At 45.7% G+C, this 26,876-nt stretch overlaps 1 protein-coding gene across 4 annotated transcripts in view; it reads left to right on the top strand.

Annotated features, from left to right (window-relative positions):
• HLCS (holocarboxylase synthetase) overlaps nt 1–26,876 on the top strand; it is a 75,672-nt gene that overhangs the window by 25,401 nt on the left and 23,395 nt on the right. For 3 of the 4 annotated variants that reach the window (XM_068135934.2, XM_068135932.2, XM_068135935.2), the window contains 5 exons: nt 4,323–4,495; nt 22,193–22,500; nt 22,615–22,918; nt 23,093–23,290; nt 23,554–23,718. In XM_068135934.2, coding sequence (XP_067992035.2) covers nt 4,323–4,495; nt 22,193–22,500; nt 22,615–22,918; nt 23,093–23,290; nt 23,554–23,718 — 1,148 coding nt within the window. The remainder of the gene's footprint in view (nt 1–4,322; nt 4,496–22,192; nt 22,501–22,614; nt 22,919–23,092; nt 23,291–23,553; nt 23,719–26,876) is intronic. The other variant, XM_068135933.2, reaches the window with a different exon arrangement.

Below are 26,876 nucleotides of genomic sequence, written 5' to 3'. Positions count from 1 at the left end.
ATTAGCAGATATGCTCAATCCGGCATAATCCGATAACATCCCCCACAAAAAATGTTCAGGGTATTCACCCCCCTCCCACAGCCACACACAATGTTCGCATTCCTACATATACAGACTGTGTCCTGCATCTCGATCATTCTTCTCGTCCCGGTGCTTTGACCTGCATTTTTGACTCTTGCTCTGCTCATCGTTCAATCATGGCTCCCAAGCGCAAGACCATTGCCGGAGACGTGTTGATCACCAAGAGGTAGAATAAAGTGATGAGCTTGAGCCAGAAATTGGAACTGCTCAACCAGCTTTCGAGAGGAGAGAGTGCAGCCTCTGTGGGCAGGCATTATGGCGTCAACCAATCCACCATTTGCTACATATGGAAGAAGGAGAAGGCGATTCATGAGAGAGTTTCAGCGAGCGCTACATTGAGTACGGAGGTGGTCACCCATATCCGGAATGTCCATATTGATAGGATGGAGAAGACTCTCAGAATATGTATCGAGGATAACACGCAGACGAGGGGCTTCATGCTGAAAACCATGATGCTGAACCGTGCCCTAAACCCGCTCACCGAGGACGGGTTGGTGGCCGTTCCAAAGGTTTCCGAGAAGGAGGAGGTGGGCAGTGATGGGGAAAAGGTGCTGAGGTCCAACCTCAGTTTAGTTCCTGGACGAGGTGCTGCATGACATGCGGGCGATTGCCGACAGGGTGCAAGACGCTGACCCAGTCGTGGAGAGTTACAGTGCATTCAGAAAGTATTCAGACCCCTTCACTTTTTTCACATTTTGTTATGTTGCGGCCTTAAGCTGAAATCGTTTAAATTCATTTTTTCCCTCATCAATCTACACTCAATACCCCCATAATGAAAAAGAGAAAACAGTATTTTAGAAAGTTTTGCAAATTTATTAAAAAGAAAAAACTGAAATATCACATTGACATAAGTATTCATACCCTTTGCTATGACACTTGAAATTTAGCTCAGGTGCCTCCCATTTCTCTTGATCATCTTTGAGATGTTTCTACACCTTGATTGGAGTCCACCTGTGGTAAATTCAATTGATTGGACTTGATTTGGAAAGGCACACACCTGTCTATATAAGGTCTCACAGCTGACAATGCATATCAGAGCAAAAACCAAGCCATGAGGTTGAAGGAACTGCCTGCAGAGCCCAGAGACAGGATTGTGTTGAGGCACAGATCTGGGGAAGCCTACAAAAACATTTCTGCTGCATTGAAGTTTCCCAAGGGCACAGTGGCCTCCATAATTTTTAAATGGAAGAAGTTTGGAACAACCAAGGCTCTTCCTCGAGCTGGCCACCCGGCCAAACTGAGCAATCGGCGGAGAAGGGCCTTGGTAAGAGAGGTGACCAAGAACACTATGGTCACTCTGGCTCAGCTCAAGATATCCTGTATGGAGATGGGAGAAACTTCCAGAAGGGCAAACATCACTGCAACACTCCACCGATCTGGGCTTTATGGCAGAGTGGCCAGACGGAAGCCAAACAGTTCAATCTTGGTTTCATCAGACCACAGAAACTTGTTTCTCACAGTCTGAGAGTCCTGTAGGTGCTTTTTTGCAAACTGCAAGTGGGCTTTCATGTGTCTTTCACTGAGGAGAGGCTTCCGTCTGGCCACTCTGCCATAAAGCCCAGATCGGTGGAGTGTTGCAGTGATGGTTGTCCTTCTGGAAGTTTCTCCCATCTCCACACATGATCTCTGGAGCTCAGCCAGTGACCATCGCGTTCTTGGTCACCTCTCTTACCAAGGCCCTTCTCCCCCGATTGCTCAGTTTGGCCAGGCGGCCAGCTCTAGGAAGAGTCCTGGTTGTTCCAAACTTCTTTCATTTAAGAATTATGGAGGCCACTGTGCTCTTGGGAACCTTCAATGCAGCAGAGATTTTTTTTTCTAGGCTTCCCGAGATATGTGCCTCGACACAATCCTGTCTCAGCTCTGCAGGCAGTTCCTTCGACCTCATGGCTTGGTGTTTGCTCTGATATGCATTGTCAGCTGTGAGACCTTATATAGACAGGTGTGTGCCTTTCCAAATCAAGTCCAATCAATTGAATTTTTTGTATACTGAATCAAGGCTCGTGAAAGAGCTGACAACCGCGAGGGAAAGACAGTACAGGGGGACCGCGAGGGAAAGACAGTACAGGGGGACCGTGAGGGAAAGACAGCACAGGGGACCACGAGGGAAAGACAGCACAGGGGGACCACGAGGGAAAGACAGCACAGGGGGACCACGAGGGAAAGACAGTACAGGGGGACCGCGAGGGAAAGACAGTACAGGGGGACCTCGAGGGAAAGACAGTACAGGGGACCACGAGGGAAAGACCGTACAGGGGGACCGCGAGGGAAAGACAGCACAGGGGGACCACGAGGGAAAGACAGCACAGGGGGACCGCGAGGGAAAGACAGCACATGGGGACCGTGAGGGAAAGACAGTACAGGGGGACCGCGAGGGAAAGACAGTACAGGGGGACCGCGAGGGAAAGACAGCACAGGGGGACCACGAGGGAAAGACAGTACAGGGGGACCGCGAGGGAAAGACAGGACAGTGGGACCATGAGGGAAAGACAGTACAGGGGGACCCTGAGGGAAAGACAGTACAGGGGGACCGTGAGGGAAAGACAGTACAGGGGGACCGCGAGGAAAGGCAGTACAGGAGGACCATGAGGGAAAGACAGCACAGTGGGACCGCGGGGGAAAGACAGTACAGGGGGACCGTGAGGGAAAGACAGCACAGGGGGACCACGAGGGAAAGACAGCACAGGGGGACCACGAGGGAAAGACAGCACAGGGGGACCACGAGGGAAAGACAGCACAGGGGGACCACGAGGGAAAGACAGCACAGGGGGACCACGAGGGAAAGACAGCACAGGGGGACCGCGAGGGAAAGACAGTACAGGGGGACCGCGAGGGAAAGACAGTACAGGGGGACCACGAGGGAAAGACAGCACAGGGGGACCACGAGGGAAAGACAGCACAGGGGGACCACGAGGGAAAGACAGCACAGGGGGACCATGAGGGAAAGACAGCACAGGGGACCACGAGGGAAAGACAGCACAGAATTTACCACAGGTGGACTCCAATCAAGGTGTAGAAACATCTCAAAGATGGTCAAGAGAAATGGGAGGCACCTGAGCTAAATTTCAAGTGTCATAGCAAAGGGTATGAATACTTATGTCAATGTGATATTTCAGTTTTTTCTTTTTAATAAATTTGCAAAACTTTCTAAAATCCTGTTTTCTCTTTGTCATTATGGGGTATTGAGTGTAGATTGATGAGGGAAAAAATGAATCTAAACGATTTCAGCATGAGGCTGCAACATAACAAAATGTGAAAAAAGTGAAGGGTTCTGAATACTTTCTGAATGCACTGTACATTCGCGGGATGATCATCGACATTCGTGGATTATCGTTGACATTCGTGGGTTTTGTCTCACCATTTCCGGGACTTTCATTGACCTTCGCGGGTCATTGTTGACATTCTTGGGATTTGCCTCACCGTTCGCGGATTTTGCCTCGCCCTTTTGTGAATTTTGCCTCGCCATTCGCGGTTTGGTCGTCTCTATTCGTGGATTTTCGCAACTCGGGAACCTATCCGCCCCCCCCCCCCTTTTTCCATTGCAACAATGACCCCCCTATTCGTGTTTTCGCAATTCGTGGGATTTTCCAGGAACGTATCCCCCGAAAATAGCAGGGTCCCACGGTGTATCGTTTTTGGCCCTATCACTCAATGGTGAAGAATTACTTTAAAAAATAACAAATTATTGTATTTGGATCTTCACCAAAATCGAATTGATCCATCCTTGTCACACACCCAACCTGTCCACCACATTTCGCTTTAATTAACACATGGGCCACACCTGTGTGGAAGCTGTTGCTTGGTGTCCCTTATTTTCCAGGGTACTCTGGGTACCACTTGTCATGTTGGGTACTCTGGGTGCCATTTCACTTCCTGGTGTACTCTCGGTACCAACCCCCAGACTCGTAGCAGACACTCTAACCATTATACCACCGAGTCTGATAATTATTGTTGCTAATAATGCAGCCTCGATAGGTTCTCAAATGTTTTTTTGTTCAAGTTTATGGAAACTTTATTTACATCGTGATAGTGTGAGAGCACTGTTTTGGGTTTGGCCACCAATTATACCCTCACCATTCTCATAGCAAACCACACATGCGCGCACACTGTTAGGTGTTTCTCCTTCACAGAGTCAAATCTATCCCAGAAAACTTTAGATTTATTTTGACAATTGCATAAAAGTCCATGAAATGCATAAATAAGGTAATATTGACTTATTAACATGTACATTTTGTCAATTCTAGCTGTTGCCTTACAAGGAATGCCAAGTAAATGTGAAGGAGACTCAGGCAAAGTACTCAAAGAGCCGGGGCCCACCTTTCCCTGTCGGCTTGATCGTGAGCCTTCTGGTGAAGGTGTTTGCAGATCTACCACTGCTGCAGTGATTTTGGCCAATAGGCCTGAGGACCAGGCCGAGGTGAGGTCGACGGTTTTGTGAATGAAATTATCAAAAAAAAATAAAAAAATACAACAGCTCGTGGAAAAAGTAGATCCAGTAAAACTATGAAGCAAAGCAATAAACAGGAAATAGAGGCATTATATTTGATTTTAAGCATGATGAGGGGGGAGAGGGGGGTTGTGGCTTCATGCACCGCTGTTGCCACAATAAACTAGAGTTCATAGAATACGATAACCTCGTGCAGTGTTCCGGTAAAACAGGAGGCCGTGGGGGTTATTCTTGAAAATCCCCGTGAACCACAAATCCGTGATGCGCAAAATTATGGGGTAATGGGAAAAATTGGGTTAGGGACTTCAACGTTAAAATTTGTCCAATAACTTAAACTGTACCTTTTAATTAACACGTTTATGCATTGTTTTGTGCTATTTATATTCATGAATGAAAGTTATTACAAACATAACACCAAGTATTATTTTCCTGTATTAAGAACATAAAATAGTTTATTTTCTTGAATTATTAAGATAATGAAACCCACCTTTAATATATAGATAATAATTATTATAAACGTGATCCCATAATGCGATGACGATATTGACCAGATGCCTTGATGATGATGATGATGATGATGATGATGTTGGATGGTTTGAGGGGGCTATTGTGTTGACAGCCCATGTTAATTTGGTGAATAAATGTGGAAAATAGTTTGCCAACCTGTGGTTATTCAAGTGCATCGACTACAATCCACAAATATTGCCTCAAATTGAAAGCCTTTTAAAGGGAAGATGAGGGAGAGGAAGAGGAGGATAAGAACAAATCCACGAAGGGGAAACCCACAAACGGTAAGGCCCTCCTGTACTTCAATTTTAATTAAGACGAGTCAGGACACCACGATGGTTCACGAGCGAGCGGTATTCAATGACAAAGGACGGACTATAACCGAAACAGGCCCGGACTGGGGGGTCGGGGGCCCACGTGGCAGGTGTCGGCCCCCGACATGCGGTGTACATGCCTATTTACAAAGGGCCCCAATGCGCTGCGTGCGCAGGCCTTTAAGAGCCAGCTGTATGTAATTATGTGTGGTGCTGGCCTGGAAATGTCAAAAGTCAAAACGAAGGTAACTGACCTTGAAATGAGATAGAAAATAATGTATAATCAGTTATGAGGTTAGTTAGCTACACAATACCGAAAATTCGGTTCGATTCCGACAACTTTTAAAATTAGACCTTTGTGACCTTCAAAGGTCAAAGGTCGAAGATTCTGAAATTTGTTGGAAAACTTGTATTTCATGAGGTATGTGATAATATAAGATCATGCACGACATTTCACCCTATCAAGAAGCGAACAATGTAATAAAACCATCAAAAATCAACTTTTCTAAATTTTGTGACCTTGACCTTGGGGCGAAAATGAAAAATCGAGCTCCGTGGGGTTAGACACGTGGCATTGGCCTAACCAAATACCGAAACCCCTGTCAGATTCCACCAACTCCCTCGGAGAAGATGTAGCTTGAACTCGATTACCCCTTAAAAAGACATCTTTTTCGGGCGTCGCTCCGCCCACTCTAGGCAGGACACAACCAGATCATGATATCAACCTCCCACCCAAGTTTCATCAAGATTGGATGATATCATCGGGTAGTTATGCTGCGGACAGACAGACACACACCCATGACGAATATAGTGGTCATTCTGTTTGATAACTCGTAAACCAATAATGATTAAATTAAAATTAAGATTTTTATTGGATGATTTTAAAGAAAGAAAAAAAATCCGTAAATTTTAGTTACCCTTATACAGTACATTGTAATAAGAAGCCGTTGAAATTTAGGACATGGAGGCTTTTTTGGTTACTATAGAATGCAATGTTAATCAGCATTGTACAGAGCCATATTGGCGGCCTCTTCTTCATTTCGGTACACATGCCACACCCTCTTATGCTATACAGGGAGTTTTCTATATACTACTGTGTTCAAAAAGTATCCGACCTTTATTTTTCGTGCGTAAAAAAAGAAGAAGCTAGGGAGGCGTTGATTGGTGCACGTATGTAGGCGATCCTAATGCGCACGTGTGAATTTTTTCCCACCTGCAGAAGCTGTCATTCGACGGCAGACCGCCGATGAGTGAGGACATGTAAGTGAGCGCCGTCGGATTTTCGTTTTTGACAAAATGACGGAAAAACTTGAACAACGCTACTGCATCAAATTTTGTGTAAAGCTTGGCGATTCCCAAGTGGAAACGATCCGCAAGATTCAACACCGTTCATTCCATTATGAAGGAGGATTTGGGCTTCAGGAGAATCTCAGCGAAGTTCGTACCAAAGCTGCTAACGATTGAGCAGAAGCAACTCCGTTTGGAGATCGCACAGGACATGCTGGAGACTGAACAGCGATCCCAGCTTCCTCAACACAGTGATCACTGGCGATGAGTCCTGGGTTTATGGGTACGACCCAGAAACCAAGTTGCAGTTTTGATGCAAGTTTGATGAAACACAAAATTTGATGCAGTAGCGTTGTTCAAGTTTTTCCGTCATTTTGTCAAAAACGAAAATCCGACGGCGCTCACTTACATGTCCTCACTCATCGGCGGTCTGCCGTCGAATGACAGCTTCTGCAGGTGGGAAAAAATTCACGCGTGCGCATTAGGATCGCCTACATACGTGCACCAATCAACGCCTCCCTAGCTTCTTTTTTTTAACGCACGAAAAATAAAGGTCGGATACTTTTTGAACACACTCTTCACACTTTTTCGCTCTTCACATTAACGCTTTTTAAGAACTTGCACTAGTTTTTGGTGAACGTGTTGACACTCTTTCATGGGGGCCTTTATAAAACTTCTCCGCAGAAATAAACTGCGCCGTAATCTCTGCGCGGTATTTTTGTGACCCATGGAATGTCAGCGAAGCATAATACATCATTATGACGAGCAAGTGATGTTCGTGCATCGAAGAAACATGAGACCCTGACGTTAGAAATTAAATTGGACATTATAAAACGGTCTGAGCGAGGGAAACTCCTTCGCAAATCGAACGTTCGCTCTCCTTTAACTTTTAACCAGTCTGCGATTGGGATGATACTCGAGCACAAGGCGAGAATTCTCGGGCGCGTGAAAGGATCTGCACCAATGAAGTTGAAGGTAATTACCAAGAAAAGAGAAGGAGTGGAATGATTGCTGAGATGGAATTCTTTTTGATTTTGTGGCTCGAGAAGCAGACGACAGAATCGACGCGTGTTTATATTTGTTGCGTACTCTTGTGGGCATGAAGGTGCAATGACAGTATTTGTCGGCTTTGTTGTCATGCCTTGTCTTATTTTTGTTTTTCGATAACATTTCTTACATGATTCTGATCCAGAATCCTATGCTCCAGTCCAGGATTTTGTTCCCCCCTCACACCATCCATACCTTTCCCTTTCCCTTTCCCTTTCCCTTTCTCTTTTCCTCCTTCTCTTTCCCTCCTTCTCTTTCCCTCCTTCTCTTTCTCTTTCTCTTTCCCTCCTTCTCTTTCCCTCCTTCTCTTTCCCTCCTTCTCTTTCCCTCCTTCTCTTGCCCTCCTTCTCTTGCCCTCCTTCTCTTTCCCTCCTTCTCTTGCCCTTCTTCTCTTGCCCTCCTTCTCTTGCCCTCCTTCTCTTGCCCTCCTTCTCTTGCCCTCCTTCTCTTGCCCTCCTTCTCTTTCCCTCCTTCTCTTTCCCTCCTTCTCTCTCCCTCCTTCTCTTTCCCTCCTTCTCTTTCCCTCCTTCTCTTTCCCTCCTTCTCTTTCCCTCCTTCTCTTGCCCTCCTTCTCTTTCCCTCCTTCTCTTGCCCTCCTTCTCTTTCTCTCCTCTCTCCTTCTCTCTCCGAGTGGGGTCTCGCTGCTAGAGCCAATGTTTAATAAAACCTGCATGCTTTTTTTTTTTTTTTTTTTTTTTTGTTTGGCGGATCGATTTCCGGGTTCGGTTCCAATCGCACTTGGTCTTTTTCCAAGTGATTATTTGACTTTCATTGTGAATATATTTTGCCAAACTTTCCCAAAACTCTTCATAATGAGTGGAATTTGTATAACGAGCTACAATATAACAAAGAAGAAGAAGAAAGCTTTCCAGACTACTCTTCCTCCATTATTTAAGCATCAAGAAACTCCATCAACTCCTTTGATAAGAAAAGGAACCTTGCCAGCGATACATACATTAAACTAGACAGATATCAGACGAAGAGGCAGAAAGCTCTGCCTCACTGTCTCAGTAATCTCTCTAATCGTCGCCCAAACCTCTCGGGCATCGACATGCATTACAGACTGCTTTACAGACTGAGACATTGACATGCATCAACCGAGGTCTGCATCTTTTCCTCCTACCTTGTTCCCTCACCCTATCCACTCTCTTTGCCATTCTATCTTTCCCCATCCACACCAATAGTTTCTAGCTCATCTCAGCCGGCATTTCATTTATCCCCTCCCTGAGTTCATCCATTCTCCAGCTATCCACCCTCTTCACTCCTGCAACCCTCGTGACCCAATTGTTCTCACAAACCTGCAGACTTTGTTGTTGTCTCTCTATCAGTATCACCATCTGCAGACAGTAAAGATAGGCTGGCATTACACAATACATCAGAACCTTTCCTTTCAATCTCCTTGAAATCTTTGTCTGACATTACTCCCTCTACCCTCCTCCATGCACTCGCACCCACCTAAATTCTCCTCTGCACCTCTGCCTCTGGCCTTACCTTCCTCGGTCACTGTCCCCCTACTCCTCCCAGATATTGAAACCTATTTCCCTGTCTGATCTTCCCCTCTAACCAGATGTTCATTTATTTTCTCTGCTGCCCGACCCACGTCTCTTTCGTCTTCTCCATGCTCAGCTTCAGCCCATGTTTCTCAAATGCCTCCTTCAACTCCCCTAGTATTTCCTGCATCTCCCACCCACTCTCCACCACAACAGCCAGATCGTCCACATACAATATCCACCCCAGAATACCCCTCATGTTCACCTTCCTGCTTACCAGCTCCTTCACCATGATGAACATGAGCGGGCTAAGAGAGCTGCCCTGCCTCAAACCAAAGTTCACATTGAACTCCTCCGACATCCCAGGACTAACCAAAACTCTTCCCTCCTCCAGGATCAAACCCTCACATACACACATACATGCATACACACATACATACATGCATACATACATACAACAGCCTCTTTGTCTGACTCACTCCAACTTCTCTCGCTGCAATTATCTCTGTACACACCTCATCAATGCCTGGTGCCTTTCTCTTTTTCATCCTCTTTAATGCCATCTGCACTTCCTCTTCTGTGGTCTCCACCAACTCCACTTTCCCCTCAACATAATTTTGGTAGCTCCAGCTCGCCGTTTCTTCTTTCCCAGGTCAACAGCTCTTAAATATCCTTCCTACACCTTCAATACTACCCCCCTCTGTCGTTGTCCTCCCGCCCCCATCCTTGATCACTGCTCTCCCCCCCCCCCCCCCCCTTCATGTACATGCTATCCTTATCCCTCTCATGAGCCAATTTATAGATAATCTTCCTCCGTTCTCCTCCAACTTGTCCTGTATGTTACACGATCGTCCAGTTTCATTCTGTCCTCGTGCCTTGCTATGTCACACCCCAGTGGAGGGGGGAGTGGTGCTATGGGGCAGGGGAAGTGTGGGGTAGATGTTGGTATTGTTAGATCAGGTGAAGGTTGATGGGGGATTTATGAGGGGTGGAGGGTGTGGGATGGTGGTGGGCATTGCGGGGGGGGGGTGGGGGAAGGGGGGGGAGCGGTGATGTTTGATTGAGTATTGTGGAGGGGGGAGTGGTGCCGGATTGTCTTAGTTTCGAGCAATGGCTGTTTCTTCTACTTAATTGTGGGAGTGGCTTCCACTCTCAATCATGGCGGATAACCTCAAGCTCGAGCCATCTCTTTTGTTTCATAACAGTGCTCTGTAAAATGTTCCGAGCACAAAAGCGAACATTTTGTAGGCCCGATCCACACGATTATTTCGGACAAACCTCATCCAATTTCTGGCAACCCTCGGATCTTTCGGCCATTGTTGTAGCATGAAACCACCTCAGTTTGGATAACTACAACCATCAAGAACGCATCGACTGGGCATATTTGTTGAAATTCGAAAATTAATCGCCGTTTAGTTGAATCGTACCGCGATGTAACTCACAAACAATACGGAAGTCATGGTACGTTGTCACAGCTAATCGTGAAAGAAGAATATTTTGTCTTCTGAAATTACCGACTTTATAAATCACAAATCGGAGCATCAAGTATCAAGGGATAGATTAGCGTCGAGGTTGTCTTTGCGTTTGGGTTCACCTTTAGTCTAGTTTCGCAGAGTCTGGCAGTGCTCAGATATCGGTGTTGAGTTATCTCGTACTGGCACTCAAGCAGTGGCAGGTTGTAGTGAAGAAAACACGTTGCTTCTCTGCATTTTCACCACGGAGTGCAGAGATGCAGAGATCGAAAATTTATCATCGAAAATGTTCCCATCTATGCTGAACACCCTCACTGGGAACTGATGAGGGCAGTGCACACAGCAGTGATGCAGGACTTTATTCCAGACTCCAGTCCACTTTTAGGAAGACTCTGATTTGGACTCGGACTCTGGCAAGAACTAGGGCTCGGACTCTGGCAGGAGCTCGGCTCGGACTCTGGCAGGAGCTCGGGCTCGGACTCTGGCAGGAGCTCGGGCTCGGACTCTGGCAGGAGCTCGGGTTCGGACTCTGGCAGGAGCTCGGGCTCGGACTCTGGCAGGAGCTCGGGCTCGGACTCTGGCAGGAGCTCGGGCTCGGACTCTGGCAGGAGCTCGGGCTCGGACTCTGGCAGGAGCTCGGGCTCGGACTCTGGCAGGAGCTCGGGCTCGGACTCTGGCAGGAGCTCGGGCTCGGACTCTGGCAGGAGCTCGGGCTCGGACTCTGGCAGGAGCTCGGGCTCGCACTCTGGCAGGAGCTCGGGCTCGGACTCTGGCAGGAGCTCGGGCTCGGACTCTGGCAGGAGCTCGGGCTCGGACCCTGGCAGGAGCTTGGGCTCGGACCCTGGCAGGAGCTCGGGCTCGGACTCTGGCAGGAGCTCGGGCTCGGACTCTGGCAGGAGCTCGGGCTCCGCTCTGGCAAGAGCTCGGGCTCCACTGTCAAGAGCTCGGGCTCCACTGTCAAGAGCTCGGGCTCCACTCTGGCAAGAGCTCGGGCTCGACTCTGGCAAGACCTCGGACTCGACTCTGGCAAGACCTCGGACTCGACTCTGGCAAGACCTCGGACTCGACGTAGAGTAACCAGGCCTAATTTGTTTCCCACAAAAACACTGGTACTGTGTGTGCATTCGTGAAGCAGGTGATTATAATGGATTAACTGACAATGAAACAATCCTGCAGAGGAAAATGAAAATAACTCCGACGGATGTTCCAGATTTTCATGCCTTTGTCGTGGCTTTGTGTAATGGCGAGCGGTCAAAAACGCATTGTGTTCTTTCAAGCAGCACTTTTTTGAATCCGAGTTAAGATAAACCCGTGAGGCCGCTCGAAGCTTTGAAGGAAAGACGATGAGGATCCCAATAACCGTCCTTCCTTAAATGCCATAAGGTACTCAAAATTGATCATATTTTCACCAAGTTTGTTGTCGTCGAGTGTTCAACCTTTCCAGAGACTAGCAAAACCGGAAATTCAATTCGAGTTCAAATATGCCCGTGAGGGTGTTTGAAGCAAAAACCCCGTTTTTACCAGAGGAATGCCTTTTCAAAGTCGTAAATAGATGAACTCTTAAGCCATGCATTGTCCATCCTAACATAATGCGAAAGCTGTTAACCTTAGGCATGCAATGATGTTCATAACATTATCCACATTGATTGCATCCAACCTTTATTTATTTATTTATTCTATGCAAGATCAAGGCTCATGGAAGAGTGTGGTGAGGGGTGTGTTAAAAGGCTTACACAACAACAGGCATTTTCAGGCCATTTTCCCTGCTCGAGCGTGGGTTAGCCTTGCGGGCCCCACAACAATCTTCTCCATTTTGCCCTATTTTCTACATCTCCCCTTCCCCTTGCCCGCATTTCTTCTTCCACCACCTTTAGCCAAGTCTTTCTCGGTCTTTCCAGTCCTCTACTTCCTTCTGCATTCATTTCCATCACTCTTCTCAACCAGTCAAGCAAGGCAAGTGGTAAAGCATGTGGTGAGGTGGAAAGAACTGGGAAGTGGCCATGTGCTGTGTGCAGGAAGGGTGTCGGAGTGAACTCCATTCAATGTACAATGTGTGCAGAGTGGGTTCATCAAAAATGTAGTGGTCTGAGAGGGTCATTAACCAGTGTGGCAGCTACATTCAAATGTAAGGTGTGCACAGAGGGAGCTGCAGATGGAGGAAATGGTGAGTTGGATCTTGGAGACGGCGTGAAGCTGGAAGGTGTGAAAACATTTTGCTACCTCGGAGACATGCTGAATGGAGAAGGTGGATCAGACACGGCAACAGTTGCTAGAGTGAGATGTGCATGGAAGAAGTTTTGGGAACTGAGTGGCGTGCTGATGATGAGGGGAGTGTCGTTGAAGCTGAAGGGAAAGGTGTATGCTGCATGTGTGAGAAGTGTTATGATTTATGGGAGCAAGACATGGGTCATGAATGTAGAGCAGCAACGCAGGCTGGAAAGGGTGGAAATGCGAATGGTTCGGTGGATGTGCGGAGTATCATTGAGACAACAACAACAACAACATGCATTTTAAGGCCATTTTCCCTGCTAGAGCGGGGGTTAGCCTTGCGGTCCCCATGACAATCCACATGACAATTCCACATGACAATACCAGATAATCTGCATACAACTCCCACGGTAATCCCTCCTTTACGTTCCGAGCGAGCACCTCCATCACAGCTACAAATAGCAGTGGACTTGGTACTGACCCCTGAAGCACTCCTACCTTCACCTCAAACTAAACCACTGTTCCCGTCCTTCGTCCCTGCAGCTGTGCGCGATCTTTCGTACATTGCCATCACTACTCTGAACAATCATTCCTCCACTCCAAACTTCCTCAATGCCCATGTCACTACTTCGCGTGGAACCCTATCAAATGCTTTCTCCAGATAAACAAACCCAAGAAACAACTTCTTCCTCTTCTCCATGGACTTCTCCTGCAACTGCCTTACAATAAAAAGCACGTCTGTCATTCCTCTTCCTGACATCAAACCAAACTGCATTTCGTCGATCTGCACTTTCTTCCTTATCCTCCTCTCCAACACCCTTTCCAATACCTTCATTCCATGCTCCAATAACTTTATCGCTCGATACGAGCCACAGCCCAGAGGGTCACCTTTCCCCTTGTATAGAGGGACGAGGGTACTCAGTTCCCAATCCATTGGAATGCGGCCTTCTTTCACCACCAGATTACCGATCTCTGTCATTCTCTTCACACCCCAACTTTCCGCTGCCTTCAACATATCTCCCACAACTCCCGTCGGCCCTCCCACTTTTCTACTCTTCATTGCTTTTATTGCTTCCTCAACTTCCTTCTCAGTTATCTTCTCTGCCGGTCCTAAAACTGGGTTACTCTTTGTTGCCATCCCATTCATTTTCTGCATTCAACAGCATTTCCATACATCTCTTCCATCTTCCTTTAATTCCATCTGGGTCCACAACGATTTGTCCCATTTCATCCTTCAAGCAACTCACCCCCATCACATCGCACCTCTCTTTCGCTATCTGCTTTGCAATCGTGAATACCGCTCTCTGACCCTCTTCCGAATCCAAGCGTTCTCCAAACATTTTCCTGTACGCCTCCTGCGCCTTGGCTACCTCTTTCTTTGCAGCCTTGTTGGCTGCCTTATAACTTTGGTGGCAGAAGAGCTGCCCCATACCCATCACCTTCTGCCACTCCTTGAACTTCTTCCTCTTCTCGTCAATCCTCTTTCCAACTTCATCAATCCACCACCATGTTTCTGAGTGCCTCGGTCCTTTTGTCCATCCACATACCTCAACAACGGCTCCATTCCCATCATCTTTCGCAATTCATCATTTGTCTTCCTCTCTCTCAACGATACTCCACACATCCACCGAACCATTCGCATTTCCACCCTTTCCAGCCTTCGTTGTTGCTCTACGTTCATTACCCATGTCTCGCTCCCATAAATCATAACACTTCTCACACATGCAGCATACACCTTTCCCTTCAGCTTCAACGACACTCCCCTCCTCGTCAGCACGCCACTCAGTTCCCGAAACGTCTGCCATGCACATCTCACTCGAGCAACCGTTGCCGAGTCTGATCCACCTTCTCCATTCAGCATGTCTCCTAGGAAACAAAATGTTTTCCTTTTCGCGTCGGCATAAATTATGCGTGCCTGCAGGTCGCTTCGCTGACTGGTTTAATCAAAAGTCAGACATGCAATACCTTTGTGAAGTGCAGGTTGCTATCTGTGGGTGTCAATGTGGATGTAAAATAAAAGTGAAACACACAATATGTACGGCGTAGCCCATAGGGCAAAGCCATCTAGAACAATGTCTGTCCGTCCGTTTGTACGTATGTCCCCTCAAACGAATACCAATCAGAGCTGAGGATCTGGTCACATGACAGGGTGATGTCATTACGTCTGTCATTACGGCATACAACAGCTGACTCCACACTCCGCCATTTTGATTCCTATGCCGTTCAGGCCGGACATATCGGCAAACCTGCCATGTATCACAATCGCCATGCTCTACCTTGACGTTTTCATTTAGTGTGAAACACAAACAAACCGATTGTTAAAATTATCATCAAATATCTAAATCATAGATGTTACGGATCTTCCAATGACACAGTACGTATAGGCCTTAGGCTTGCCTTCATGCCTCACCTTCAGGCCGCTTTGGACAAATTAGCCCCGGTTTCTTAATACAGTAGTATTGTTTTCATAATAATAATAATAGCGTTAATACTAATAATATAGTAAATGTAATCGAAACACTGCAATCCCTTTGTCGTTATTGCAAAGTGTCTAGAGTGAAGTGGTGTATGGTTCATGAATCAATCGATGATAAGCGGTGTACGGTACTAATAACCGCGGAAGTAAGGAATTGGCCTCGGTTTTTTTAAAATAGTAATATCATTTTCAGAATAATGACAACGTAACCTTAATATTATCGTAAATCTAATCGTAGCACTAATACCTTCGTAGTGACTGCAAAGTTACTGGAGCTTAAAATATATCATCTTCTATATGTTAAAGTAGCAGCAGTTTTGTGTCCGTCCGTCACGCTACGTCATTACGTCTATGATGTCATTACGTGGTGCGACGGCATACGACGGCTGACTCCACCGACCGACATTATAATTTACTAGCGGGGTCACCCGTGGGAATCCCACGGGCATGGATGTGTGTGACATTTCGACATATTGAGTTATATGCTGCACATTCATTTTTACAAAATGGTTACTGGCAAGTCATCAGATCCAGAAATGGTGTGAATTTAGTTATTTCACATAATATGTGACCCCTCACTCCTCTCCACCTGACACTCTCCTGTCTCCACCTGACACTCTCCTGTCTCCACCTGACACTCTCCTCTCTCCACCTAGCACTCCTCTCCTCTCCAAACCCTCACATCCCTCTCCTTTCCAATCCCTCACCTCTCCAATCCCTCACACTCCTCTCCTCTGCAATCCTTCACACGCCTCTCCAATCGCGCCTCACACTCCTCTCCAATCGCGCCTCACACTCCTCTCCAATCGTGCCTCACACTCCTCTCCAATCGTGCCTCACACTCCCCTCCAATCACTCCTCTCCAATCGTGCCTCACACTCCTCTCCAATCACGCCTCACACTCCTCTCCAATCGTGCCTCACACTCCTCTCCAATCGCGCCTCACACTCCTCTCCAATCGCGCCTCACTCGCCTCTCCAATCGGCTTTCCCCGTCTCGTTTCTCTCCTTTTTCTCCCGTCTCGTTCTTTTTCTTGCTCCAAATCGGCCCGTCGGAATCGGAAATCGGCCCGTCTCGCCCGTCGGCCCGTCGGAATCGGAAATCGGCCCGTCTTGCTTTTGTGCTTGTGCGTAAATAAATTGTGTTCATGACACCATTTCTGGTGTTGGGCTAGCGGCTAGGGTGCCGGCTTAGGATCCTGGGTTCGAATCTCGGTCGATCGCCGAATTAATGCCAGGGGGGTTGACTCAGCCTGTCATCCTTCCGAGGTCGGCTAATTGAGTACCAGTTCACTGGTAATTCCCTGTTTGTCGTTGAAGGCGGCAAAAAGGGTTGGCGTCAGGAAGGGCATCCGGCCGTAAAACATTGCTTCAAAAAGGGGACCGAAAAACAACAACAACCACGGTCCCCGAAAAAGGCCAACCCCCGCTTTGCGGGGAAAAATGGCCTCTAAACGGTGGTTTTTACACCATTTCTGGATCTGATGACTTGCCAGTAACCATTTTGTAAAAATGAATGTGCAGCATCTAACTCAATATGTCGAAATGTCACACACATCCATGCCCGTGGGATTCCCACGGGTGACCCCGCAAGTTTGCATTGACGTTCGTCGATGGACTCGTTCGCCCGTCTCATTCGTTTTCTTGCTGCATCCTGTTCAAGTCTGCGTTCTTCATCGAGCGTCTCATTCATTTTGGAAATAGAAGTTTCCACGCAGCGCATGAATTGTCACGATCCTCAAGAGGAATTTGTCTCGTAATCATCAAATGATAAATGGCAAGTAAATTATATTGTGGAAAATTAAAGATTTCAAATAAACCTATTTAAAGTGTATGCGCACATAACTAATTTTAAAAAACGAAGAAATATCTCTCGGTAATTTCCTGAAACATATTTTACTTCCGGCTAATAATGTTGAATTAAATAAAAACGAAGAAATATATGTCGGCATCATTGTTGACGTTTTTGTGACGACTGTCATCAAACGAAAAAGTAATATATCTTAACGGAAAAGCAAAAGCGAATTTTTAATATATATCGACACGTTGCCGTCGGTGTCATGTTGGGCGGTGTATGATACACCATGACGCGATTTTTAAAAATATATCTCTGCATTTTCCCGCGTGTGTGGAATGTTCTCAATTATTGCTGACACCGAGTCCAAAACCATCGATAAAAATGAAATCATATGGTGAGTTAGATTGGAGATAAAGGCGTGAGAGAGACTCAATGGCCTTGAAGTTGAAGTTACAGGCGTTTGAGAATTCATTTCGTTCTATAAACGGCAACTTTCATTGGATTTCCTTCCCGTTTTTTTTCAACCGAGTCGAAAACTATGTTAGCGACTGTGAAAAATGAAATGATATATCGAATTTTTAATATGTATCGACACGTTGCCGTCGGTGTCATGTTAGGCGGTGTATGATACACCATGACGCGATTTTAAAAAATATATCTGCATTTTCCCGCGTGTGTGGAATGTTCTCAATTATTGCTGACACCGACTCTAAAACCATCGATAAAAATGAAATCATATGGTGAGTTAGATTGGAGATAAAGGCGTGAGAGAGACTCAATGGCCTTGAAGTTACAGGCATTTGAGAATTCATTTCGTTCTATAAACGGCAACTTTCATCGGATTTTCTTCTCGTTTTTTTTCAACCGAGTCTAAAACTATGTTAGCGACTGTGAAAAATGAAATGATATATCGAATTTAAAATAGATATCGACACATTGCCGTCGGTGTCATGTTGGGCGGTGTATGATACACCATGACGCGATTTTAAAAAATATATCTCTGCATTTTCCCGCGTGTGTGGAATGTTTGTGGAAAATTAAAGATTTCAAATAAACCTATTTAAAGTGTATGCGCACATAACTAATAAAAAAAACGAAGAAATATCTCTCGGTAATTTCCTGAAACATATTTTACTTCCGGCTAATATGTTGAATGAAATAAAAACGAAGAAATATATGTCGGCATCATTGTTGACGTTTTTGTGACGACTATCATCAAACGAAATAGTAATATATCATAACGGAAAAGCAAAAGCGAATTTTTAATATATATCGACACATTGCCGGCGGTGTCATGTTGGGCGGTGTATGATACACCATGACGCGATTTAAAAAAATATATCTCTGCATTTTCCCGCGTGTGTGGATTGTTCTCAATTATTGCTGACACCGAGTCTAAAAGTAAAACCATCGATAAAAATGAAATCATATGGTGAGTTAGATTGGAGATAAAGGCGTGAGAGAGACTCAATGGCCTTGAAGTTACAGGCCTTTGAGAATTCATTTAGTTCTATAAACGGCAACTTTCATCGGATTTTCTTCCCGTTTTTTTTCAACCGAGTCTAAAACTATGTTAGCGACTGTGAAAAATGAAATGATTTATCGAATTTGATTTGAAATAAAACTGGGGGAGAGCAAGACACCACGGGCCTACAAAACAGGACTCAAAGCTATGCGAGTTAATAAAATGGTGGATATTTGTTTATAGCCACTCCCAGAATGGGTGGAGCTATGGGTGGAGCTACTCTGCAAACCGAGTAAGCCACACCCCGGACAGACACCCAACAGATAGACAGACAGACAGACAGACAGAATCATCTACGGCTATTATAATATAGATATGCCGTACAGGCCCAACATGTCTTCGAAGCGGTCGAACCTGTCGTCGAAGCGGTCCAACCTGTCATATGTTTTTACACATGGACAGCTGTACATTGCAGCGAGTGGAGTACTATGGCTACGCCGCTGTTTGATTTTCGGTCTTGTTTTTTTAATAACATGCAATTACCTCCGCCACCAAAGGTGGACGAAGGTTATGTTTTCAACCCTGTCTGTCTGTTTGTCTGTAAGCAGGATATCTAAAAATATTGTGGATGGATTTGGATGAGTTTTGGACAAGGACGAATTGATTCAATTTTGGTGAAGAGCTGAATCCGGATCCGAGAATTTTTAAGCACATCTTCACCATTGAGAGGTTGGGCCAAAAACGATGTATAGCATGATATTTCAAAAAGTTGTGTTCGAGTTTTGACAAAACTTGGTGGATGACTTGGGTAATTGAAAAGAGCAAGCCAATTTTATTCCTGATCCATTCTGGCCTATCAGTGGGATAAAAAAACGTGAACTGTCCAGCCCATAGCGGGTAGGGGTGGTGGGAGGAGGGTGTGGGGTGAACTGGTGGAGGGGGGGGGGGGGGAGAGTTGGGAAATGCCAATGTCTTTTGATTAAACCCGTCAGCGAATCGACATGGAGGATCTGTTTGGCTGGCGCTGTGCTGCGGGTCTGTTTGTGCAGAACAATAACATTTATATTGACAACTCCAAGGTGCAGGCTTCATGAAGGCAACAGCACATTATCTAAGATGTGAGGAATTTCTGGCTTGCTCTGGGGACTAGGACGGGAGATTGATCGGCTATCTTAAGAGAATGCAAACTGCCCTCGGGGCATATGACGTAGCCACAATCAGCCACGGAGCAATAATGGACCTGAAGGCACTTCATAAACTGATGAAATGTTTGCATATCCTGGTCGAGTTTATCATGATATATAGACTCTATACAGATACAATGAACCAATATAGCATTTTTTGGCAAACAGGACGACTAATTGATCTGTCAGCGAAGCAACAGGTAGTTTATGTTGGCATTCTAGCAATATAATGTTATGTCGGTGGGGTAGAGATACTTTCGAACAGGTAGGATGTATAAATTAACATGCTCCGGATGTCGGGTAGAATCACCCCATGTAATAAGTATTTGTTTAGCCCGGATGTCGGATGAAGTTGTATATCTGTCCCCGTCACGAGGGGGCGGGGCATGTTATTTAGCTTAGGGAATAAGGATAAATTATCCCTGTATGTCTTACCCTATGTAATTTATCCTTTAGACACTAGCGCAGGAACCGCAATACCGCAATACCGCAATATGCACCGCAATATACACTAGCGCAGGAAGTGCCCATTGGAATTACAGTAAATAACAAAAACCAACCGACAGCCAGTTCTTAGCACTTCCGATGGCATACCACCAGCTACTTCACCACGAAGGTCAGGCAGGCCGAGAGCCACACCCAGAAGGGCAGTGATTGAGCGAGAGTTGACCAACAGGAAGGCAGGAGCAAGAAGCTACCCGCTGATTGGTGGAGGGAAGGCCGAGGAGGAAGCAGCGCGCCGATTGGCAAGGACCACCGATGACATCTAAGGCGGACTGCGCGCTGAGAGGTGGAGAGCTGGACAAGGTAGTGGTGACCTGCGGGCATTGGTGGAGAGGGCCGATGACATCACGAGACGGCCAATAAAATAACTCTGACTGGCATTTTGTCCTCTCTTTGGATCCTCCTTCTTTCTTCTCCTCGTGTACTCTGCCGCTTGTCTCTTGTGCACTGACGATTCCATCTTGTTGTATTTACTTTTTCCACATGCAAAATTTGCATTTATGTTTATTTAAATTATACAATGGACTACAAAATGTAAATGTTTCATGATATTTGTCATATTATATCACCTTTATCTATCAATATTGTTGAAATGAAGATCAAATAGCTGTATGTTGAAATATGTTGAAAAAGTCAAAAACTTGACATGGGGTGTACTTACTTTTTCACATGACTGTATATATTATATTGTTGGTGAGAATTCGTTTTCCAGAAGCATGGAATCAAAATCCGTAATACTGCTCCTGTGGTTAAATTTTAACTTCCAACCTCTGGGATACAAGTTGTGCTCTCTGCATTCGGCCACTGTGCAGACAATGTTTCGATTATGATGTATTTATTTATTACCCTATGCAAGCGAAGTGAAAGTGGGGTTAATCTATTGCTTTCAAAAACGTTTCGTTTGACAGTTATTAGCCAAAATACAACGGCATTTTACATTGTCATGACCAATCAAATTTTCCGCTCAAAAATTTGCCCTTTGCCGATGTCCTTGTTTCTCAAAACTGAGCGGGGCCATGTGTTCTATGAACTCATTAGTTTTATTATAGCGATGCCTCATTTAAATATGAGGGAGTGGTGTTGGGGTGGGGTGGTTGGCAGTGGTTGGGTGGGGTGTTTGGCGCATGTGAGGAGTGAGGCTGGGAGGGAGAGGTATGTGTGAAATTTTACCTTTGTCTATGACACAACACCAGTCCCTGGTGTTGGGCTAGCGGCTAGGGTGCCGGCTTAGGATCCTAGGATCCTGGGTTCGAATCCCGGTCAATCGCTGAATTAACGCCAGGGGGGTTGACTCAGCCTGTCATCCTTCCGAGGTCGGCAAATTTGAGTACCAGTTGACTGGTAATTCCCTGGTTGTCGTTAAAGGTGGCAAAAAGGGTTGGCGTCAGGAAGGGCATCCGGCCGTAAAACATTGCTTCAAAAAGGGGACCGAAAAACAACAACAACCACAGTTCCTGAAAAAGGCCAACCCCCGCTTGCGGGGAAAAATGGCCTCTAAAGGTGTTTTTTTTTTTTTTTTAATGACACAAATTGGACAATTTTGGGTGAATAGTGTTGCATTTTGTCTATCTTGAACCATAATCATATATACTTAAGAGGGCACATGATGTAGGTCATTAGTGTGAGCAATTTTTAAAAGCAACGTTCTAGAACATGAACTTTTCAATTTGGAGAGAGTGGAGAGAAATCTGTTTGCCATGCTGGTCAGAGGGTGGCTCAGACTAATTTTTAACTTTTTTGTGCAGACAAGCCTGCCAATCAACTCTGCGCGAAAAGTCCAGTTCATTTTTCCGAATCCTAGTTGTCTGATGTCATTTTCATGATGGAGTCATTGGGAAACAAGAAGTGGCAATGCATTTGCTTGAGGAGGAGCAGTAGTCTCTGACTCACGTACATAGGGGTTTTTTTTCTTTCAGACTATCGAGGAAGCAGGAGTTCTCAAGGACAATGGCGAAACACCTGGGTGTCATCACCCTCTGCATTTGGCGAGCTGCTGCGAATGCCTTGAGCTGGAAAGCAGCACCATCGAGTCACTCCGATCTGCCTCGATGGACAACATTGTCGAACTCCCATTGGACGAAGCCCATCGTTTGCCTGAGAGACAGGACTCACTGGAGACTTTGGTTTCCATTCCATTGGATACTGTGGCAGGTGATACAATGCTTTGCAAGCCACCGAATGTGTTGGTCTACACTGGGAAAGAGACCAAGGAGGCAGAGGACAGGTGGGCAACAGCATTAGGTTCTTGTGATAAATGATTGCTGAAGATTCTGAGTCTCAGTTACCATTTAAATTGGCTAACTTTAGAGATATAGATGATACCATATCTTCACAGTAGGGTGGGTCCTGTGCCCAGGTTTACCAACATAGCCCAAGCATTGGGACAATGCCTTACACCAAATAGCTACACCATATATCGACTGCGACACATGATGCTTACAAAAGATCCATGGCCTGCACACACCCGTTTGCTCGTTTTGGCATCGACAGAGCAGCTGGAGGAGCCAGAGCTCAGGGAGCACGTGTTTGCGTATCTTGCTCACAATGGACGGGTGCTAGCTCTCTGCTGCTCGTTCACCTACGGACACTTGACTGTGGTGACTGGGAGAGCAGAGGCTGATCAGCAGCCCTCCTTTGTTGAGGTAAATTGCTGCAAGCTTTTGGAGGAAGAGGGAGGTGCGGATCCTTTCCGTTTCCAATGTTTTAAATTTTATTTACTGTTTGTTTTTTTACTTTAAATTATTTATGATACTGTATTTGGCCTATCACTGAGGATTGATTCCGATACCTTCTACTGTGCTTGTGTTTGTCATCAGAGGATTCGGTTCAGTATTCGAGGAAGCCCGGAGGTCACATTCACAGCACCTGTAACTGGGACAACCTTCCGAGTGGACACCAATGGAGATTCTGGCATGCATGATGCTGAGGTCTGGGCTCGACTGGACGGCCCGGAACAAGAGGCTGTCATCGTGTACCAGACTTGGGCAAATGGTGGAGCCGTCATCTCGAGCGAGGTGAGCATCCACTCTTTTGATTGAAGTCATCGAAATTTAGACCATGTCTGCCTTCAACTGATATGACTGCATCCAGATTGACTTTAGGCATAGTTATTTTGTTTGCCGCCTCTATACTTTCTATGTCTGTCGACATGTATAAATGATCTCGTTGATCCAAGGCACACTATTCTTAGTTATGCACGGGTTCAAACCATGGAACCATATGCAAGTCTACTGTTTCCCTTTATTTCCCAACTTCACTAAATGTGTTTTGTTTGCAGGTTGACCTTGTTTGTCTACACAAGGTTGCGATGCATTGCCATGACAACTATTCTGTGAAAATCTGCAACAGTGTCCTTTCTGAAATTTTGACCACGTTGGAGCTAAGCTGTGGTGGAAGCGAAACCCCTCATCATACACCTGTTTTTCTCTACTCCATCAACCAGGTGACAATGGATAAATATTTAAAAATATATATTTGCAATTTTTATCAAGTTGAAAATCTGAATATCTTGTTTGAAAGGGATTAATTTGTTTGACGAAATAAATTTTTTGAAGAAATAAATGAATGATGTTTGAAGAAATAAAATCATGGGGGATTAATTGCTCCATGATTTTAGAAGGGGCAAAACCAAAAAATACAATTCTGGACCACTACAGCCAGGGGGTGGCACTGTTGCATCACAAAGGAAAATATGAACCTCAGGTCTCGATTGCGAGAGAGGCCTGACATCAGTTTGTACTCGTATTCTGCTCTGATGAATCTGCTTTGATTGTCAATAAATGATTTATCAATGATTAAAAGGAGCCTAAATAGACCCTGTAATCAATAAAGTACATATGTCATTAAAGGGAGTCTTCACCAGAAGAGGGTCATATATTTTTTGGTTGTCGTTTTTGTCTTTTTTTTTTTTTTGGTTTGTTTGTTGTTTGTTTGTTTTTTGTTTTTTGTTGTTTTGTCATTGTGGACATTTTCTCTTGTTTGCACTTTTTAAATTTGTGAATATATTTTCATGTCTGCAATTTCATTAACCACAAAACAGTATCTTAATGTGTTAGCTTTTTTAAAATTTCACTTTTTAGAACCTCCATTTTGTTGTGATGCATGAAAGATATTGCCATGGTTTGGAAATTATACCTTTTCCTCATCTTCTTCCTCCTCTTCCTACTCCCCCCCCCCCCTTTAAATCAAACTTGGTGCAAGTATTTCTAATGATGTAGTAATGCGGGCGGAGGCGTATCAATCGGCGAGTGCCGTTCTGGTTGGATACAGTGTTGAAGCTCGTGGATCAGCTAGAACAAAGGAATGGGAGGGTTGTCCAGACGGTCTTTTCGGAGAGACAAAGTGAGAGTGTGAGATTTGTCAGGATTGAAAGACGTGTTCCACTTGTTTGACCAGTTTGTGATATTGTCCAGGTCTGCAGAGAGTGAGGAGGCTTTTGCCTGCCGATCTGAGGGATGAGGTATGGAGCGGCAGAGAGTGGAGTCATCAGCAAAGAGATAGAGAGGATTTTCCAGAGAGTCGGAGAGATCATCAATGAAGACCAGAAAAAGCACAGGACCCAGAACACTGCCTTGAGGAACTCCAGCCTGAACAGGAAGGGGGAAATGAGAGAATTACATTCAGGGCCACACGTTGACTGCGACCACAAAGGAAGTCTGCAAGCCATGCGTGAGGTTTCCATGGATACCATAAGAGGGGAGTTTGGTGAGCAGGGCGGGGTGCCAGACCATACCAAAGGCATGAGATATGTCAAGGGAGACAGCTCTGAATTCCTGGTTGGCTTTGAGGACCTCCTCCATGCATTGTTGAGACAGCAGAAGCAGCTTGTCCAGAGTAAAATGACGTGGTCTGAATCCAAATTGATGATTTGAGATCAAGCCATTGGAGAAGAGGAAGGATTTGATGTCAGAATCGATGATAGATTCCATGAGCTTGCTGATTATTGGGAGCAGGCTGATTGGTCTTTAGTTGCAAGGATCTGTTTTTGCACCTTTTTGTGCAAAGCCGTAATGCTGGCTGATTTCCAAGCAGATGGCAGATGACCTTGAGCAAAATAGAGGGTGAAGAGAATTGAGAGAGGGTGTGAAAGAGCGGAAGAGCAGGATTTTAGGACCTATGGGCTGATGCCGTCTGTTCCAATTGCAAAATCAGAGTTGAGGTTTGACAGAAACTTTTCCACCTTGTCAGGAGGAAAGGACACAGAGTCCAGGAGCAGCTGGGTTTGACTGGGTAAGGTGGGTACAGAGAGATGGGTTTGGGACACAAGATTTTGAGGCAAACACAGAGTTGAGGCATTCGGATTTGTCACGTGTGGTGTCAGCTGTGTGGCCATTTGAGGTAAAGATGGAGGGTGGAAGAAACACCAGAAACAGATTTGACCAGACGTCAACAGGATTTGGAGGAGGGAGACAGGTTTGAGAGTTCAGTATTGAGAGTAAAGAGATCGTGTTTCCTGGCTCTCCTGGGGGTAGACACAAACTTGTTCCGAGCTTTGTGAAAGGAACTGAGATTTCCTTCAGTTGGATTTGCTTTCCAGGAGACGAAAGCAAGTTGTTTCTGGGCAATAGCCTCACCACAAGATTCCGTGTACCATGGACGGGAGGAAGGGTATGACGATTGAAGACGAGATGGGATAAATCTGTGCATGAGAGATAGCAATTTACTTTGGAAGAATTCCCAGGATGAGTTGATGTCAGAGGCGGTAGAGATGGGAGACCAGTCCAGATGCTTGATGGCTGCTTGAAGACCGTGCCAGTTGGCCTGAGTGAAATGCCAGACTCGTCGACGCTGAGGAGGTTCTCTGAGAATGGTCAGAGAGATGTCCACTTTAACAAGCACATGATCAGAAGAGCCGATTGGAGCAGAAGAAGAGCAGCAGACATTTGCAGGGAAGTTTGTCATGACAAAGTCTAGAAGAGAAGATGCTCCGTTGACCGGGATCCGGGTCGGGAAATTGACAGATTGTGTCAGTCCCAATGAGTCTCAGAAGTCCTTTGCTAAGATGCCATGCTGCTGAAAGAGGTACCCACACCCAGCCAACTGGCATGGTGACAGCTGAAATCACCACATATGAGGACGAAAGAGTTGGGATGAGTGGATAGAAGTTAGTCCATATTCTCAGGCAGTGAGATGTAAATGGAGTCATCACAGTTTGGAGGACGGTACAGAACACATATGAACAAAAGGTGGGAGCGAAGGGGAAGCCGTAGCCAAAGGTATTCCTGGGGGTGAGGTGGAGAGAGGGCAGTGCAGGGCGAGTGAGGAAGAGAGTTTTTCCCCCACCCACTTCCCTACCCACGCCTCCTCCCCCAGAAGCCCTCTCCCTCCAACAGATCTCCCTGCTCTCAAATGTTGTGTTTGTGTCCTTCCCCCTCTCTCTCCATCTTGTCTACCACTCCCATTATTATATGTTTTATTTGTCGGCTTGACGTTTTGTGTGATTAATGTTAGCTCTTTCACGAGCCTCAACCTTGTATACAAACAAAAAAAAAAAAAAAAAAAAAGTTGGAGATAATGTTAGGCAAAAATTCTTTCGTTACCACGATAACTTAACGGCTGTAGGGATTTAAAACTTGGTACAAGTATGTATAATGGTGTAAT

The sequence above is a fragment of the Myxine glutinosa genome, chromosome 14 (assembly GCF_964187855.1).
Source record: "Myxine glutinosa chromosome 14, kmMyxGlut1.1, whole genome shotgun sequence".
NCBI classification, from domain to species: Eukaryota; Metazoa; Chordata; class Myxini; order Myxiniformes; family Myxinidae; genus Myxine; species Myxine glutinosa.
The sequence above is the reverse complement of the archived record's forward strand: the minus strand, read 5'-3'. Positions and strand labels throughout refer to the sequence as shown.